Raw genomic sequence first — 19,738 nt, 5'->3', positions numbered from 1 at the left:
ATATATTTTTTATCCATACTAATATTATAAATGCGAAAGTGTGTCTGACTGTCCGTCTGTCTGTCTGTCTGCTAGCTTTTCATGGCCCATCCGTTAATCCGATTTTGATGAAATTTGGTATAAAGATAGGTAGCATCCCGGGGAAGGACTTAGGCTACTTTTGATCCCGGAAAACTAAAAAGTTCCCACGGGATTTTTAAAAACCTAAAACCACGCGGACGAAGTCGCGGGCATCATCTAGTTTTGAATAAACCTGGCCTATAATTAATCTATAGAACTTCTGTGTCGATTTACCTACTAAACGTTTATTGACATTTTAAACCAAATTGGATACCTACCCAAAATATATCTACTATTACCCTCAATACTACAACCTACACCTGAGCCAGTGGTAATTTAAATTATTTGACGATTCAAAAGCACTTGTAAAAGTTTACTTGAATAACAATAAAATTATATTCTATATTTTATAATTTTTATAGTGTTTTACCGACACTTCAAGGAAATTTTTAAATAATTTTAAATACATATCAAAAATTGCCACTGACAGCAAGCGAACCGTAACTTAACGGTCAGAGCGTCGGGTTCGAATCCTGCCGGTCCGCAATTTTTGATATGTATATAAAATTATTATATTCTATTCTATTCTAGACATTACAACCATTTAGCTACTAGGGGGCTAAAAATATCGCTACAGTCTTGACACCTATGATACGCGACAGATGGGAACGCCCCGCACACCCGCACAGCCCCCGCCCTAACCCAGTGCGGCTCACATTTTGAATGGAGATAGCGTATGAATTAACACAATATAGGCTAATTTTAATCGCGAAAAATCAAAGAGTTCCTGTGAGATTTTTAAAAATCCACGCGAACGAAGTCGTGGGCATCATCTAGTTTTACATAATTTAATATCTATGTTACATATAATACCTTTATTTCCAGCAGTTAAAAGCTGACGTTTCAAAGATGTTCTATTTTGATATTAACTGACCTTTTAAAGTGAAATAAATGAAAAATTCTTCTAGACTACTACATTACAGTAGCCGACAGGAAATCCGTACTAATATTATAAATGCGAAAGTGTGTCTGCATGTCTGTCTGCTAGCTTTTCTCGGCTCAACAGTTTAACCGATTTTGATGAAATTCGGTACCTACAGAGCTAGCTTCCCGGGGAAGGACATAGGCTACTTTTTATCCCGGAAAATTAAAAAGTTCGCACGGGATTTTTAAAAACCTAAATCTAGTATTGAAATATACTAAAGGAAATAGATTGACAGGCGAAAGAGGTTTCGGCTTCGTAGAGCGTTGTCTCTGTCACTCATACCTATGTGACGTTTTGTCGGTCTCAACGACAGAGACAACGCTCTACGAAACCGCTATCTTTCTAAAGGTCGATATTTCCTGCCGGGTACTGTTATAGGTCTTGTACCCTACGCTTACGGCCCTCATTGTCGCGCCAATATTCAGTTTATAGACCTTGGACTTGGGAAAATGGTTAGTTTTACCATGATAAAATAAGTGACTTGCACACGAAGGGTTCTTGTACTGTCTTACAAAAAAAAACATTTTTTTAACTTTCATGGCAGTCATTTTGAAATTTTTATTATTTATTTTGTTGTTATAGCGGCAATAGAAATTATACACATTCTGTGAAAATTTAAACTCTCTACCATAAGTATTACGTTTCACGAGATACAGCCCGCTGACAGACGGACGCAAGCACGGATGGATGGACGGATGCACAGACGGACGTACGAACGGCGGAGGCTTAGTCATAGTGTCCTGTCGGCGCCCTTGGATACGGACTACGGAACCCTGAAAACTATTTCTTGGGTAAGCAGTGCGTTTATGGCTCTATGAGCTGCACGCCACAGCACGCATTGGTCGTAGTAGAGTGGTAGAGTGTTTTTAGGGCAGGTTCTATTCACTCGCGGCTCGGGGCGACGCGCGACGGCGCGGCGCAGTGCGGTGCTATCGAGCGGCTGGGCGGGGAGCGCGGGCTAGACCCGACCCTCTATCGATACTATCGATATCTGGATATGACACATCCGAGTGACGGTGTATCGATTTAATACTCGATTACAATTCCATAGAATATAGAATAGCCTGTTTGCGTCGGGCGTTAAAAATTACAAGCTTTTCGCACTTTTACAATGTGCTTTCAAATCGTCAAGAGAATGAACCACTCAAAGGGCTGCAAATCTGGCAAGGAATTTGGCAATTGCGTTTTTACAATAATATTCAGACTGTATTACTAACCTTATAAAATTTAATTTCATATTTGAGGTGTATGAAAAGTTGAAAACATTGCATTTTTCAGAGATTTCGATTCCCAAAGGGATAGAGATGTTATCGCGTCAAAGATTTCGTTTTTCAAGAAGCACAACGGAAAAAACAGCGCTCGATGTTCGAATACGATTTAAATCGCCGCGGATGTCGGTGGAATTTCGGAAAAAGAATAGCAATGTCGATAGGGATCGGTCGGGGGTTGTCGCAGCCCCGCTTAGTGGGGCGAGCGGTGAGCGGACTGAGCGGTCCGTCCGTCAGTGCGCTCGCAGCCCCCGGGAGCGCGGGATGGGTGGCGCGCTGCTGCTCGCGCTGCTAGCGGCGGCGCGGGCTGGCGAGCCCAACGCGACCGACCTATACCCTGACCTCACCGACCTCGCAACCGACCTGACCCCTGAGCCCGAAGCCGACGAAAAGACCCCACTGTTCCCTGACGATTTATTCACGGAGGAGCAGCGCCGCTCGGGTGCCGTTGTCTTCCACGTGATCGGCATGGGGTACATGTTCGTCGCACTCGCGATCGTCTGCGACGAGTTCTTCGTGCCAGCGCTGGACGTCATCATCGAGCGACTCGCAATACGAGACGATGTCGCCGGCGCTACGTTCATGGCAGCGGGCGGTTCTGCCCCAGAACTGTTCACTTCCATCATCGGCGTATTCGTTTCCTTCGACGACGTCGGGATAGGGACGATCGTCGGCTCCGCTGTCTTCAACATATTGTTCGTGATCGGTGCGTGCGCTCTGTTCTCCCGTACGACCCTATCCTTGACGTGGTGGCCGCTGTTCCGCGACTGCACCTTCTACTCCGTCAGCCTGCTCGTGTTGATATACTGTTTCCGTGATAACGTGATATACTGGCAGGAGGCCTTGGTACTGTTCTCGTTGTACGGCGCGTACGTGATGTTCATGCGATGGAACCAGCCGGTGGAGCGAGCGCTCAAGAAGCTGATATACAAAAACAAGGTGACCCGAGTCCGGAGTACGGATCAGCTGATGCCTACGGTGAGCTCGCCCGCACACCTGCATGCACACTGACGTGGATTTGGTTTACATAAACGCACTCAATCTCAAACTTATTACCAATTTTTATTAAAAATAAACACCCATTGGCACGCTTTCTGACGTTCCAAATCCATGTCGCATACCAGGAAATGGTTAGGTAGAGAATAGTTTTGAAAACAGTTAGTATCCTAGTACTCTATCGAAACGTAATTACTTTCATCTTATCGATATCGCAAACTTCACACAAAACTATCATTTGTCATCACTAATATTAAACGCACATTAGTACCTAATCGTATAAAAATAAGTCGTTAAATATTCATATCATATGTTAAAAAAAAGCACCATAAATCGCACAGTATTTTTATCGGTTGGATTTAAGATTAAAACAAAGAACTTCTGCATATTTATTTAATTGATTCTGTATGATTTTTTTGATACATATTTATTCAATATATTTATTAGCTTTTTGAGGCGCGTTATTTTGGAGACAAAGTAGGAACTTCCGCATTTTTGATTTTATTAGACGTCCAAACATTCGATATTCGAATCGAACATAGGATAAAAAGATAAGTAAGTTTTTTTACTGCCATGTGGGGTAGCATAAGTAGGTAATAGGAGGTAATGTTTATAAAGCAGTGTGTTTATGATATAAAGGGCTTTTTGAGGCGCGTTGTTATGGAGACTGGGAATTTCCGCATTTTTATTTAATTAATTCTGTATGATTTCTTTGATACATATTTATTAGACGTCCAAACATTCGACATTCGAATCGTACATAGGATAAAAAGATAAGTAAGTTTTTTTACTGCCATGTGGGGTAGCATAAGTAGGTAATAGGAGGTAATGTTTATAAAGCAGTGTGTTTATGATGTAAATGGTTGTTTGAGGCGCGTTGTTATGGAGACTAGAGGCGAGCCCTGACTCACGTAACGCTACTGTAGGCTCACCATAAACTACTTAATTTTATTATTACTGTGAGCTAATATATTTATGGTAACTTGCACAAGGACCGTTAAACTGATTTACAGTGCATACATTCTAAGAACTCACTCGCCATATTTGGCCTATGTGTCAACTGTCATGCCAAAAGTACTACTCGTACTTTTGACATAAAATTTGACACATAAAGTTAAAATGGCGCGTGAGGAGTTAAATTTTACGCGTTATAATATAGTATGGTGTTGTAGTTTGCAATTAAAAATTATATTAAGTATTTGTCAATTTTCTTAAGCTATCAGTAGTTAATAAAAAATCTACTTTTGTTACTTTACCTACGACTACCTTCCATTTTTTTTAATTCAAAACAAAATATTCATAGACCGTGGTTCATACTTCATACAATGAAGAATATCTGAATAAAAGTAGCGATTGTTTGCTGCAGAGCGCTACGTCGAATAGCTACGGTCGGCTACGCGGCTACGGTGCTACGGCCGACGAGCTACGTTTTTTTTTTTAAACTTGCTATTATAATAAAAATTAAAAATAATTCTGAACTCAACCATGATGTTTTTCATGTCAGATTGTATGAAAACAAAAAACAATACAAAAATGTTGCGGTTTTACTGTAATAACCTACTTACCATACCATCGGTAATGATATGCCGCTAAGCGATTTAGCGTTCCCATACGATGCCTAGTACCATACTTCTTGCAAGTTAGTCTGCTTTCATCTTACACTTAAGTAAATAAATAAATAAATAAATAAATGATAGATACTCCTTTATTTGGAACCATAAAGCGCAAACACAGTACACAGTACAAAACACAAAAAAGGTACAGAATTTTTTTTTTTAGTGAAAACACATCTTGACCTACCATTTGATGAGAAAAGTTTCCCTAGCGCTTTCCATAAAAACGTAATTTGGTTTTATTTATTTATTCAGAAACAAGTTAGCATATACTTTAGCTTTGTTACTCAATCACGCAAAAACGGCTGAACGAAATTGGATGAAATTTGGAATGGAGACAGATTATACCCTTGATTAACACATAGGCTAGGTACTTTTTATCCCGGAAAATCAAAGAGTTCCCGCGGGATTTTGAAAAATGTAAATCCACGCGGATGAAGTCGCGGGCATCAGCTAGTACCTAATAAAAAACAAGGGTGAGGTCTAGATTAGAGCGCGCTTGCCTAGAAGATGTCTATACATTCTTGCCTTGAAGGTATTTAAGTTTTACTTAGCAGAAAACACGAATGGCGTTGGGGAAATCCACACCTTGTCGGTTCGTGTCAGAGACGTTGAGCAAAAGAGTTACGTACGAGTAGTATACGTACGTAGTAGTTTTTTTTAATTTATAGACTAGCGCTGGGCTGCCTAGTAGCAAGTGATGATGCAGCCTAAGATGGAGCTCGCTTGCCTAGAAGATGCCTATTCACTCCCGACTTGAAGGTACCCATATTATAATTGGAGGGGAAAACTGATCCTGGAAGGGTGTTCCAAATCTTAGCGGTTCGGATTAGAAATGAGGAGGCAAATCGCTTCGTACGTATCCTTGGCGATGCCTTGCGGTACGATAGTAGTAGGGTGAAGGAGGAACCAGGTTGAAAAGTTCTTAGGCACACTCCGAAATTAGATTGAAAATTGGATGTCGGGTGTCGACCACCTAAAAATGCCAACGTTCACGGTTTCGTGCTGCCCTGTGGTAGAAAGATAAAGGAGGAATGAGGTTGCAAAGCTCCTGAGCCTCGGATTCCTTGAATTGATGGATTGATTGATTTCCTTGATGGATTGCCAGGATCAAACCCGATACCTCCCACTTCTAAGATCGAAGCGCTCAAAACTGCGCCGGAGAGAACCTCATAACTATCCTACAAAAAATCTAGCTTTCAAGGTTAGGCTGGGAGAAAAGGCGTCAGCTTGTCTATAAAAAGCCACTGCATTATATTCTAGCTGCACCATTTTCATCCGAAATGAAACGTCTAAGCAAAAACTATTCTTCACAATTTATGTTCTGAACTCTCAAGTTTTCATATTCAGTGCCAAGAATGAATAAAATGTTTAAAAAAGTTCTTTTATGCTATAAAATGAATAAAATATTATAAAATAATATCGCAAATGTTTTGCTTTTTTAAAACTCAAATAAAACAGGAGTATCATAAAATAAAATCTTCCTAACTTATTTGCGGTAGGTTTTTTAAACCAATGTCTACTTGTTTTTTAAAGCATACACAATAATATAACCATAAAATAGCGAATACAGGAAAAACATTTTTATGGATGTTTTAGGACACCTAAATAATTTTTTTAATTGCATAAACGTGTCGAACTTTTTTTGGTAATAAATAAGTATACAACTTTTAAAATCTCTTAATACTAATATTATAAATGCGAAAGTGTGTCTTTCTGACTGCTACCTTTTCACGGCCCAACGGTTTAACTGATTTTGATGAAATTTGATACAGAGGTAGCTTATATTCCGGGGAAGGACATAGGCCACTTTTTATCCCGGAAAATTAAAGAGTTGGATTTTTAAAAAACCTAAATCCACGCGGACGAAGTTGCGTTCACCATCTAATACTGTAGTACTATATATTTTAAAATACCGAATAGTTAGATAGGACGCGTTAGAATATGCATGTACACTCTAAATTGCGAAAAGAGTTATCGAGTCAACCGGGGACCCGAGAGCTGGCAGCTACCTTGGTCAAAGAATTAGTTTGGTCATCCAAAGGGGTAATGCCGCCAGCATCTTGGGCACAATGCCTTGCTGTGGTGGTCTCGATGAGGTCTTAGATTTAATTTAATTTATGTTAGTTTTAATTTTATGTTGTTTTTTTAGATTTAAGTTTATTAATAGTTTATTTGTTAACCATAATAATAATAATTATATGTACACTCTTGTTTTAAAGTATCCGGATTGTAATTGGAATAGTAAGTATTATAACTGTCACAGTACAATGTTATATACTCCAGTCTAGAACTGGAATTATTTTACAGAATTTTGTGAATCGGTCACAAAAGAAAAACATGTAAAGCAGAAGAACTTGCGGGCATCTGATAATAGGCGTATTTAGGAAAGCTCTTGAATTATAAATTGTACAAAAATAATATCAATACGGTTTTGAGCACGTAGCGAAGGCCGAGTGGTATGCCGAGAGGCTTTCGACTTTGGCCAAAGAGTGGCAGGCGGCGAGCTTTGTGTGACGAAGATAAGATAAGAAGATTCTATCTAGTAGCCTTATCAATGCTTGCATTTTGTGAATGTATACTTAGGTACTAATCTAAATATATAAAAGTAAAAGGTGACTGACTGACTGACTGATCTATCAACGCACAGCTCAAACTACTGGACGGATCGTGCTGAAATTTGGCATGCAGATAGCTATTATGACGTAGGAATCCGCTAAAGGATTTTTAAAAATTTAACCCCTAATGGGGTGAAATAGTAGTTTATAATTTGTGTATTCCACGCAGACAAAGTTGCCAGCGTAAGCCAGTCATTATACTATAACTATTAATTAAATAGCCAATGTCCGTCACCGGGATACAAACCAGAGGCGTGCAGAACATAGAGGCATAAATGCACAGCTTAACTAGGTTGAATTAGCTCGGTGCTAATTTCTTAATGACCTGCCGTTAAATAGATAGCCTACCTAACTTATGCCTACCCTGCGTTCAATGCCTGTGCTCGCCATTGATACAAACTATATCTGAGCTTTCAATTTTCATCAAAATCTGTTAAACGGATGGACCGTGACAAGCTGTATCTACACTCAGTGTAGATCCAGCTTTACAAGTTTACGTCACACAATTGACATTTAAAGCGTATTCAACATCGCGAACCACTCCGCACGAATCTAAAGCACTCATTATATCTAGTGGCTGTAAATAGGACAGCCTGCTGCCTGAAACAAGGTCGCGGCATGGCCTAGTGCGGACTTGGCCAGCAACTCCAGCGTATTCCGCCACCCTGTTAAACCATTTTGACCCAAAAATGTATCTACTTGCTGGGACTCAGGGTGAAATCTATCGAGCGCACTCTGACTTGCTTAGACTTAAGACAGAGTTAAAACGAGACAGATGTATATCTTTCACATAAATCTGTCTCGTTTTAACTCAATCTTAAGTCTGAGCAAAGTCAAAGGGCGCTCTATAGATCTTAGAGCGCCTATTGGACTCTAATGAACAAGTGTGAGGGCCTGCATGCTTATCTTTTTCTATTTTATACTTTACTAGCTGAACTCTTTGATTTTCCGGGATAAAAAGTAGCCTATGTCACTCTCCAGGTCTTTATCTATACCCATGCAAAAAATCACGTCAATCCGTTGCACGGTTGCGACGTGATTGAAGGACGAACCAACAAACAAACACACTTTCGCATTTATAATATGGGTACTGATTACTAGCTGATGCCTGCGACTTCATCCGCGTGAAGTCGCGTGTTTTACATGTTTCTTTTTGTGTCTTTTCTTTTTGGTGTACAATAAAGAATATTAAACTAAACTAAACTAACCCATGCAAAAAATCACGTCGATTTGTTGCTCCGTTGCGACGTGATTGAAGGACAAATCAACGAACCAACAAATAAACACACGTTCGCATTTATAATAAGGGTGCTGATTATTTTGTCCACGAAACAATAATTAAAATTTTATTCCTGATCTAAAGATGTAAGTTCTTTACTTACGTAAAACTAAATTAACAAATTAGGTTCCCCACCCAGTAGGTAAGTTACTCAGTCAGATCAGTGTTTTATAGGATATATTTCGGAGAGTGTGCTCAGGAACTCTTCGATCTTGTCCCCCCTTCACCATTTTACCACCGAACCGCAAGACGTCGGGCGAGTTTCCATCCTTATGTCGTCGACATTCCATCTACACGCACGGAACGTTTTGCGTCATCATTCCTCATACGTATGGCTAAGGTTTGGAATACTCTTCCGCGATATGTGTTTCCTACCAATTACAACCCGGGTATCTTTAAAACAAGAGTGAATAGGCATCTTCTAGGTAAACGCGTCCCATCTTAGGCCACATCATCACTTCCCATCAGGTGTGATTGTGGTCAAGCGTATACCTATAATGAATAAATAAAAAGTACGAATGCGCAGTAAGCCGTAGCGTAGTAAATATTACACCGATCAATATACTCGAAGTGCAATAGTTACGTACGAGTGCACTACAAGACAGTGTTGATGCGATTCTGGCTCGCTTCCAGCCTGCAGTTCTAGTTTCAATAACATGCCCAATTTCTATCGCCTAATGCTGAAATGATACCCGTATGTAGGCACTTTAACAAATTTTATATCCTTGATGGAAGTCGGACGTGTTTCGAGTTACAAATAATAATTTTACTTATCTGAAACTAGTTTATTCCCGCGACTTCATCCGCATGGACTACACAAATTTCGAACCCCTATTTTACCCCCTTTTGCCGTGGCTAGTTACCAGTGGCGTGCATATCATAGAGGCATAAAAGTACTGCTTACCCTAGTTGAAATGATCAGTGCTCATTTTTCTTTGGTAATAAGGTGTATCTAAGGCCTATCTTACTAATGCTTACCCTAGCTTCAAACTCTGTGCACGCCACTGCTAGTTACCACCCTACCGGCAAAGCCGTGCCGCCAAGCGATTTAGCGTTCCGGTACAATGCCGTGTAGAAACCAAAGGGTATAACAAAAACTGCCATACTCCTTCCAGGTTAGCCCGCTTCCATCCTAGACTGCCTCTCACTAGGTGAGACTGCAAGCAAGGGCTAACTTGTATTTGAATAAAATAAAAACACTTAAAAACCGGACAAGTGCGAGTAAAACTCGCACTTCTCGAAAAACTTCCGTACTACATTCGTATTTCTTGACATTTTGCACGATAAATAAAAATTAGAATGTACAGTACCCGTAGTACAAGATTTTACGTCTCACCAAACGAAACCAAATTCGAGAGTCGAAATACTTCCGCGTTACAGTAAAATGGACCTAAACCACCTTGAATTGAAGTCAAATATTCAATGCCACTGATTTTAATATCGCAATGTTTCCGCTTGGAGCGCTGGCTGTAGAATTAATTAACAAACTTGAGCTTTAAAACAAGGCATTTAAGATCCAGTTTACTGTAACGCGGAAGTATTTCGACTCTCGAATTTGGTTTGGTTTGGTGAGACGTAAAATCTTGTACTACGGGTACAGGTAAATAAAGCCCTTTCATATGATACACCTCTTCGTACTTATAGTAATCTTATTTTAAAAGTTGAAAATACTAATTATTTATTCATGAACACTTGTTACTTCTTTTTATAATAATGAAATTAATAAACTATCTTGCAATTTATTTTTCTCTCTTTATTCAGAAGCTTCACTTCACTTAGTGACTATTTCACTTCGTAAATTAGTCAAAAAGTTTTTCCATTTATTGTACTTGCCGGTATTGTAGTCCAACGTGGGGGCTCAAAATAGCTAACTTTAGCCCAAATAAAAGAAAGTCAGAATTTAATGAATGCATAATAAATAAGAATTATTATGCTCGTCTTTCAATTTCAACGATGAAAATTTTAATTTATAAGAAGCGACTTAACTTGGATTGGGTGAGATTAATTCATTCTTTTATTACTTAGGTACTTCACGATTCTTTCTTCGTTATGCTGACTCGCATTTAAACAGTGGCTTTGATTACGAAGGTCACTACCTACAAATAAAAAGAAATAAAATACTTATAGCTTACGTGTACTACAAGACTTCCTACCTGCCAAATTTCATGATTCTAGGTTAACGGGAAGTACCCTGTAGGTTTCTTGACAGACAGACAACAAAGTGATCCTATAGGTTTCGCTTTTCTCTAAAAATGTCGGTTACATCTAATTTTCGCTACGTTATTATACTTTAAGTTTAAAGACTACACACAACATTAAAAACTTCACAACACAAAGCGTACCAACTCGATTTTTATTATTTTTCGAATAAGTATTTTCCACTTACTTTGTAACTTTAAATTTTCCTATATTAGCGTTGCTAGTAAATTATTATGAGGTGGGTCCGGCATATTCATTTCCTATAATGTTTTTCGGGTGGGTTAAAATAATAGAAACGCTCAAAATATTTCAAAAAGCTTAGGTATGCCTTTTTCACGGTTTACAAACGAGACACAATTTTCATGCAACAAAAGACATTAATGATCCAATGTTTGTAACTTTATGTTTTTTAGGGCAAATTTCCAAATTATTAGGTACGGTCTAACTAATGAGATGATGCAGTTTAAGATGGATAAACACCAAACCAGAGGTAATAAAAGAAACTCAAAATTCTTCAAAAATTCTATCTTCAGTGGGTTTGCACTATTTTCTGGGCACTTTCTACTTTACTCGAGCGTTGTGGGGTAGTTTTACCTTTACCTTTCTCTGGCTACGTCCGTTCTTTCCGACTTCTTGATTGGCTATACTGACTTAAGCCTGTTTTTACAGCACCAGACTGCCGCTCAGACGTTGGTGAGTGAGTTATTACTAGCATCTTTATTTTATTTCTTTACTTTTTCCTATACTTTTCTCTATTTTATCTTTCGCTTTCTTTTCTAACGCTTCTTTGCGATTAAATTGTTCAAACTGTGGTATATGACCGCCAAATACACTGTAGAGTTGAAATTTTAATTATATTTATATTCACCAATTTTTATAAATTTTTTATGTATCGCTGTTTAACTTAACAAGGCTCACTATAGTATCGTATGTCTGACATACGACATCACATAACTTTAATTAAATTTAAGGAAATTCAATTCAGCTGCTTACTATTTATTACACATCAATTTATTTTAATACACGTATTTATAAAATTTCAAAGCGCATGATAATGTTCTTAATTTTTACTAAAATTGTGTTCGCAACAGGTTAATAATTCTATATCAGGTAAAAGTCAGCAAAAATTGATACGGAACTCTAGAAATGGGTAAAATTCCCTTTTCTCCATAAATAATTAGTATTGTTTTTTTATAGATGTAGATACCTACATAGAATACAGCTTTTGATCTGAGAGTAGATAACTGAATTTAGCATGGATTTTAGTTTAACACATGATAGAGAGCCAGCGCTTGCCAGACCTTCCTTGTTTTAAAAAAGCTGGAAGTTTCTCTGCGCATTGTCCCCAACACTGGGAGGAACGTTTATTTGGATGTTTGTTTGGATGATGGTGGCTTTAAAAAAACACGTCATAGTATAAAGTCTAATTTTTTATATTTTATTCGGAATAGTATTAGAAATCACGTCATACATTAGTACCTTTGTTACTTGTTATCTGCCAAAGCCATGATGATCCAAACTTCATAGTCGCTGATCGTTCTTCCCTCTGTTTTGGACAACGCGCAGAGAAACTTTCAGCTTTTATAAAGTCACCAATGTCTGGCCCTCACGGGCTCCTAGTCCATCATGACAACTCTCTGTTTATTGACGCTTATATTGTTCTTAATAAACAATCGGCTGTACCGCTGAACTTGACAAAATTAAAATAATAAATAAAATCTCAAACAACCCGTGTCTGGGCTTACGACCGTAAATAATGGTAATTGGCTCAGGGCTTGGCACGCCACCAATTTTCGGGCTTAATCAATATCCACCATTAAAAACTGCAAAGTTACGAAATTTTCTACAATGAATTTGGGTAACAGCAATATTTAAAAAAGGAGATGGCTACTTCCCAATAAATTAACCCCAGAAAAAAAAGTTTATGCGTCACTATGAAACTTTTACCTTTGGGTTGGTTTTCCTGTGTAAATCTAAATATATAAAAGGAAAAGGTGACTGACGACAGACTGACTGATCTATCAACGCACAGCTCAAACTACTGGACAGATCGGACTGAAATTTGACATGCAGATAGCTATTATGATGTAGGCATCCGCTAAGAAAGGATTTTTGAAAATTCAACCCCTAAGGGGGTGACATAGGGGTTTGAAATTTGTGTAGTCCACGCGGACGAAGTCGCGAGCATAAGCTAGTCACCAGTATATCATCTTACAAATTTACCAATTCTGATAATCTTACCTATTTTGAATAAATCATTTGATTATACTATCATTATACTAATAATGTTAATTTTTCCATTTAACGTAGTTATCCTACTAATAATATAATTAATAGACTTCTATGAAGTGTTGAGTGAATGATAGTAGTAAGACTAGTAGGTACTAATGGGTAATTATATAACTAAATAGGAATTAAATAACGAAATATCAATCATAGAAGCTTTACAAATGACGACGCAGTCCAAATTAATCTTCGAATGGAAATTTCGAAAGCAAATTAATCATGGTCCTGAAGGAAAGAGATGACTTGCAATTTCATATATTACCGTGAAGTACTTAAGCCGCTTACACATAACACAATTGGCGTTAATGGATGAGGAATTAAGCCTCTTACACATTACCTTCGATCAACTATAATGGATTAATGAAGTTTATGTCAACGTCATGTTCCCTTGTCTGTTATAAAATAGATTACGGTCTCTGAGCTCTGGGCCCGCTACGGCTTCGCACGGAGAGCCTACGTCCTATTCCATAAACAAAAAGGTACCTATAAGTAATAGAAGTGTGCTATATTAGAATCTGCTGGTGCTGCTTAGCTGTGATAGCCTAGTGGTTAGGACGTCCGCCTTCTAATCAGAGGTCGGGGGTTCGATCCCTGGCATGCACCTCTAAGTTTTCGGAGTTATGTGTGTTTTAATTAATTAAATATCAAAGGAAACCATCGTGAGGAATCCTGCCTACCTGAGAGTTCTCCATAATGTTCTCAAAGGTGTGTGGTCTACCAATCCGCTCATGGCTAGCGTGATAGGCTATGGCCAAAACTTTCTCACTCTGAGAAGAGACCCGTGCTCCGTAGTGAGCTGGCGATGGGTTGATCATGATGATGATGACGATATTAGAATCTACATAAGGAATGGCTTAGTTATTACCTTCCGCGTGAAATGTTCTGAATAACAATGAGACCCGTATTTAATTGCATTAAGTTTAGGTACCAATTTTAAATTGAACCTGCTACTAACAGGGGAGAAATAAAAATGTTTTGTATGTTACGTGTTATAGTTAAGAGTCTACTTTTTACTAAGCTATTATACTGATCGCGATTTATTGGCTGTTACTCGTTGAGGAGTTCCGTCCTCTATATCCGAAGATTGCATTGAAAAGAGCGGAGCGAGACCAATAATAATTTATCTATGATTGAAATGTTGCGTAGAAATAAAAATTGTTTCATCGTGGAATTTCCTGTATTTTATCTCTCGTAGTAGATACTTGGAGAGATTATCCACAGCTTCTAATAAAACAACGTTGCAATCGAAACGGCTGTTCGGAATCCATTCATATCTCGGATATCTCGTAAATCGAAGCTGAAATAACAATGCTGAGCGATGACAAATGGGAGTTGAGGACGCTTTGCCAAATAATCGGCAGAGATATCTATAACGCGTAAAATTTAACTACTCACGCGCCATTTTAACTTTTTGTGCCAAATTTCATTTTTTGACATTAGAGTTGACTCATAGAGTTAAAATGGCGCGTGAGGAGTCATATTGTACAGACTATACGCTACTTACGTTCATTGAAAATTCATGACATTGGTTTTTTGAGAAAGTTGTTTACCTAATTTTTGAAGTTTTCCTTCAAGCCGTTGAGGAGTTCCGTCCTCTATATCCGTAGATTCCTAAGAGAACTCCTAGTTTAGGAGTCCGAGCTAAGTATAACCTTAGAAATGTTGTTTAGAAATAAAAATTGTTTCATTTTTTCATCATTGAGTCTGTGGCGGTTGCCACAATATAAACTAGATGGCGCTGTTCAATCGATGACGTAGTCCCGAACAAATGTACCGCCGACAGTACTTGCACTAACAGAGTGTTCGGCAATCTGGACTATATATAGAAGTTTCAAGATACAACCGTCGGCCCAGCTGGCGCTACCGAGCACAACCAACCGCTCGGTGGGAGATCTCCCCTTTGGTACGGTCGAGCCTGCACACCGCTCCCGTACAAATCTCCCGTATTTTGATCTCTCGCAGTAGATAGGCACTTGGAGAGCTTATCCACAGCTTCTAATAAAACAACGTTGCTGTCGAAACGGCTGTTCGGAATCGATACATATCTCGGATATCTCGTGAATCGAAGCTGAAATAACAATGCCGAGCGATGACAAATGGGAGTTGAACACGCTTCGCCAAATATTCGGCAGCGATAGCTACGTTACCTTTGTTTATTAAACATGAATGGCGAATTGGTTTTTTCGAGAAAATTGTTTACCTAATAGATTTTTCAAGGAAAATACAATTGCTTTTGAATTAAGACGGAACATACCATTTACTTACTTATAACAAGCTTTAACAAAGCTGATTTGTTTAGATTATATGAATACTAGCTGATGCCCGCGACGTCGTCCACGTGGATTTAGGTTTTTAAAATCCCGTGGGAACTCTTTGAATTCCGGGATAAAGGTACCTACCCTTTGTCACTCTCCAGATCTTAAAGTATACCAATGCAAAAAATCATGTAGATCCGTTGCTCCGTTGCGACGTGATTGAAGGACAAACCAATAAATCAACAAACTTTCGCATTTATAATATGGGTAGTGATAACTCGAGCTCAACGTATCAAAACATACCATAGGGCAAAAGAACCTTATCACTTTGATTATAGTCTTATTAAACACTAGCTTATGCTCGCGACTTCGTCCGCGTGGATTACACAAATTTGAAACCCCTATTTCACCCCCTTAGGAGTTGAATTTTCAAAAATCCTTTCTTAGCGAATGCCTACGTCATAATAGCTATCTGCATGCCAAATTTCAGCCCGATCCGTCCAGTAGTTTGAGCTGTGCGTTGATAGATCAGTCAGTCAGTCAGTCAGTCAGTCAGTCACCTTTTCCTTTTATACATTTAGATTAAACTTTACAACAGCTAACAATAGTAATAACAGCTAATAAGGGATCAAATCAAGGTCAAAGTCAAAAGCTGTAAAGCTGTAAGTTTCATCATTCGTGTCAGAAAACCATAAAAGTCATTATCACTTGTTTTAACAGTGAAGGAAAACATCTTGAGAATTCTCCATAATTTTCTCAAAGAAGTGTGAAGTCTGCCAATCTGCACTGGCGGCCATACTAGGGCCTAAAACCGACTAAGTAGTTTTTTTCTCCTTAGAAAAAAATGTAGGTAAAGTACTCGGATAATAATTCTTACGTAATCTTCATTATTACTTAGCAGTTAACCTTTGTATGCTTTATTGTTATAATAACTACAATGAACAATATCGGCGGTTTTCGGCCATTGTTGTTTTTAACACAGCTCTCTGGCTTCGCTACACACTATTATGAAAGTTGATAGTTACAGCTTTTGTTTGTAGATGTATTTTTGAGAAGCCTTTTACTGAACTTTCACTGGTCGTGTGCCTATATTATGTGTTAACAATTTTCGGGCTTTATTTTTAGGTAAAGTGGTACGGCTATCAGTTTTAAATGTGCATATCTATCTGTGATTACTAAAACAGGTATTGCCTCTAACTATTGCGTACGTGTAGTTACTTAGTCCCAACCTTAGACTTAGGCTGAGATCTATAGAGCGTACTTTGACTTAGCCCAGTCTTAAATTTCAGTTAAAACGAGACAAATTTATGTCAGCGATATAACGCTGTCTCGTTTTAACAGTGTCAAAGTCAAAGTGCGCTCTATAGATCTCACCATTAGACACGTTATTAAAGCTCTGTTGGTTTGAGCCGGCTCATCTTCGGCTAAATCAGACAGAAGAATTTTGTGTTACTGAAAATCTATGGACTGAATCGATTTTGACGGAACTTTCGCAAGTAGGTCATAGAACGACAAAGGAATGCTACGGGATTTTCAAAAAAGCGAAGCAACGGCATTAAGATTAATTATTAATAAAATAGCTGATTAATAAACTTTTAATAATATTTTATTTCAATGTAAAATTAAGTGTATATTAACATAACATAATAATATTGATTATTCTCATTATAATTAAAAGTTCTAAAACCTAATATATATTAAAAATAATCGTATTACTTCATGACGGTATCAGTCCAACAGAACCTAGCAGGAATCCTGTTAGAACGCTCAGGCATAATACCTAGTTGTGACGTAGATGGCTTAAAATATTCTGGAACATTCTCTCCTCTTGCTAAATCATCTACGCTCTGATAATCCCTTTCAGCATCTTTTTCATTATACATAGGGGATACTGGTGTATGTTTACTTCGTGACTTGGTTGAGAAATTAACACATGCCAATTCTTCTTCAGAACTTTCTTCTTTAAAACCACCGATATCTTGTCCTAATTCCTCTAATTTGGATGCTTTAATAACCTCTATCTTAAGGCTTTCTTTTGGTTTCACTAATAAATCTAATTTATTCTCAATGCATGCTAATTTTTCCAAAATATTATCAATCTTTGTCGCATGACACTGTATTGTTTTGTTAACATTTTTTATCTCTGAATTTAAATGGTTCTGGTTATTTAGTTCATAACATTCCTTTATAGCCTTCAGAACTGGAGAGCGTATATTTTCACAGAATAATAGTTTATCCTTCTCATTCATAAGATGAATTTTTATCTTTGACTCAGCTGATGCATTCATGTATTCAGCTGCTATTGCTTCGAAGGACTCTGAAGCAACTAACTTCGGATTCTGTAGATTGTTTTTATTATTTTTCTCTATACAAACCTCTTTTATGGGCTTTTCTTCCGATAGTTCTGATAAGGAATAGCTTAACGACTGATTTTCATTGATATCATCTATCGTGTTGTTTTCAGAAAAGTGAGTTGCTGATGTAGTACTTAAGCTATCTTTATTTTTATTGCATTTTCTTTGTTTTAAATTCAGGGTTAGTTTAGATTTCTCTTTATCGAATTTCGCATCTATAGGTTGTTTTATGTTACTCGTATATTCTTGTGGTTCATGCTTCCTTTTGATTTTTTTACAAGACTTTACTGCATAACAACAAGGCTTTGCTAAGTTGGTACTTGGTGGTATAGTTATAGGAATTATGTCTTTTGCAAATTTGATCGTTTGATCAACTAAAGGATCTTTATATTCCGACGTAATAACTTTCGTTTTATGAGTCTCTGTATGTAATCTATCGTAATCAAACTGTTGACATTTATCGTTTATATTTTGGTTGGTATTTCTTCTTTCAAGGTAAGGCCCAGCATCATTTTTGGTAAGATACTTTTTATGAATGTAAACAAGGGGATTGTGAGAATTCTTTTCGACGTAATAATCCGACAAATCAATACCGTAGATGTTTTTAATCTCGGCGTACAAAGCTGAAAATTAAAACGGAAATATTCTTTATTTGAGCTTATAATACCTACTACTGAAATGAAATGAAATGAAAATCCATACTAATATTATAAATGCGAAAGTGTGTCTCTCTGTCTGTCTGCTAGCTTTTCACAGCTCAACCGTTCAACCGATTTAGCCGAAATTTGGTACAGAGATAGCTTGCATCCCGGGGAAGGACATAGGCTGCTTTTTATCCCGGAAAATTAAAGAGTTCCCCCAGGATTTTTACAAAAACTAAATCCATGCGGATGAAGTCGCGGGCATCATCTTCTAGTAATACATATCTATATTCAAAATTTGAAAGAATGGTAAATACCCTAATACAGTGCCGTATAATATTATTATCGTCTCAAGATTATTATATCAGGGGACACGGGAGTGCCCCGTCAAACTAAAGACTACGGCACTCCGTAGCCATTCTCATCGATGGCTATTCTCGATTATCATGTCCATTAACACTAAGATCGACGATACAATAAAATGGTTGATGCGGTTGCCGATAGATATTTTATCCTTACATGAATCCATATAAGTCGAATAAATAAGTATTCTGTTTCGGACTGAAATCAAATGTGTTTTCACAAGATTTTCCCGGACATATAAAAATTACAGCGACTGACCGTGTGTCACAAAGACAATTTATGACATTTCAATCGCGACTGTGAATTTGACACACTTTTCTTTTAAGTGAGAGTTATTAAATGAAAAAGTTCTCGTAATAACATTCATTGGAGGCTGTCAAACGCGGCAGGCTCGGCTCTCCGCTCAGACCTTGCTCAACATCGTAGATTTGTACTTTTTTGGATTCCGTACCTCTTTTCTTCTAATATCATTGGTTCCGTACCTCAAAAGGAAAAACGGAACCCTTAGGATCACTTAGTTGTACCGTAAATTTAGGGTTACATCACACACAAAAAAAAATTAATATCAAGTGGGGTATCATATGAAAGGGCTGTACCTGTGCATTCTAAAACAGATTTTTATTTATTTTTATGCAACATATAGTTTTTGAATTATCGTACAAAATGTCGAAAAATACGACTGTAGTACGGAACCCTCGGTGCGCGAGCCTGACTCACACTTGGCCGGTTTTTTAACGTTACAGTAAATCTTCAAATTAAACTAACCTCTTGAGTTTCGTATTTCTTTATCGTTATTAATATTAGAGCAGTGCTAGCCTAGT

At 37.8% G+C, this 19,738-nt stretch overlaps 2 protein-coding genes across 5 annotated transcripts in view; one reads left to right on the top strand and one right to left on the bottom strand.

The window, feature by feature from the left end:
* The first annotated feature begins 2,521 nt into the window (after positions 1–2,521).
* Nckx30C (solute carrier family 24 member Nckx30C) overlaps positions 2,522–19,738 on the top strand; it is an 85,289-nt gene continuing 68,072 nt past the window's right edge. For 2 of the 4 annotated variants that reach the window (XM_034979410.2, XM_034979409.2), the window contains exons 1-2: positions 2,522–3,291; positions 11,688–11,711. In XM_034979410.2, the coding sequence (XP_034835301.1) occupies positions 2,578–3,291; positions 11,688–11,711 (738 nt within the window). In that variant the 5' untranslated portion in view covers positions 2,522–2,577. The remainder of the gene's footprint in view (positions 3,292–11,687; positions 11,712–19,738) is intronic. The other 2 variants (XM_034979411.2, XM_069505444.1) reach the window with 2 other exon arrangements.
* LOC117991804 (uncharacterized) lies at positions 17,268–19,091 on the bottom strand. The gene is made up of 2 exons (XM_034979414.2): positions 19,074–19,091; positions 17,268–18,536 (listed from the first exon to the last, which is right to left on the bottom strand). Exons 1-2 carry the CDS (start codon positions 19,081–19,083, stop codon positions 17,272–17,274), a joined length of 1,275 nt encoding a protein of 424 aa, XP_034835305.1. The 5' UTR covers positions 19,084–19,091; the 3' UTR covers positions 17,268–17,271.

This window comes from Maniola hyperantus, chromosome 20 (assembly GCF_902806685.2).
Source record: "Maniola hyperantus chromosome 20, iAphHyp1.2, whole genome shotgun sequence".
Lineage (NCBI taxonomy): Eukaryota > Metazoa > Arthropoda > Insecta > Lepidoptera > Nymphalidae > Maniola > Maniola hyperantus.
Note: the sequence above shows the minus strand (reverse complement) of the source record. Positions and strands in the feature narration are given on the sequence as shown.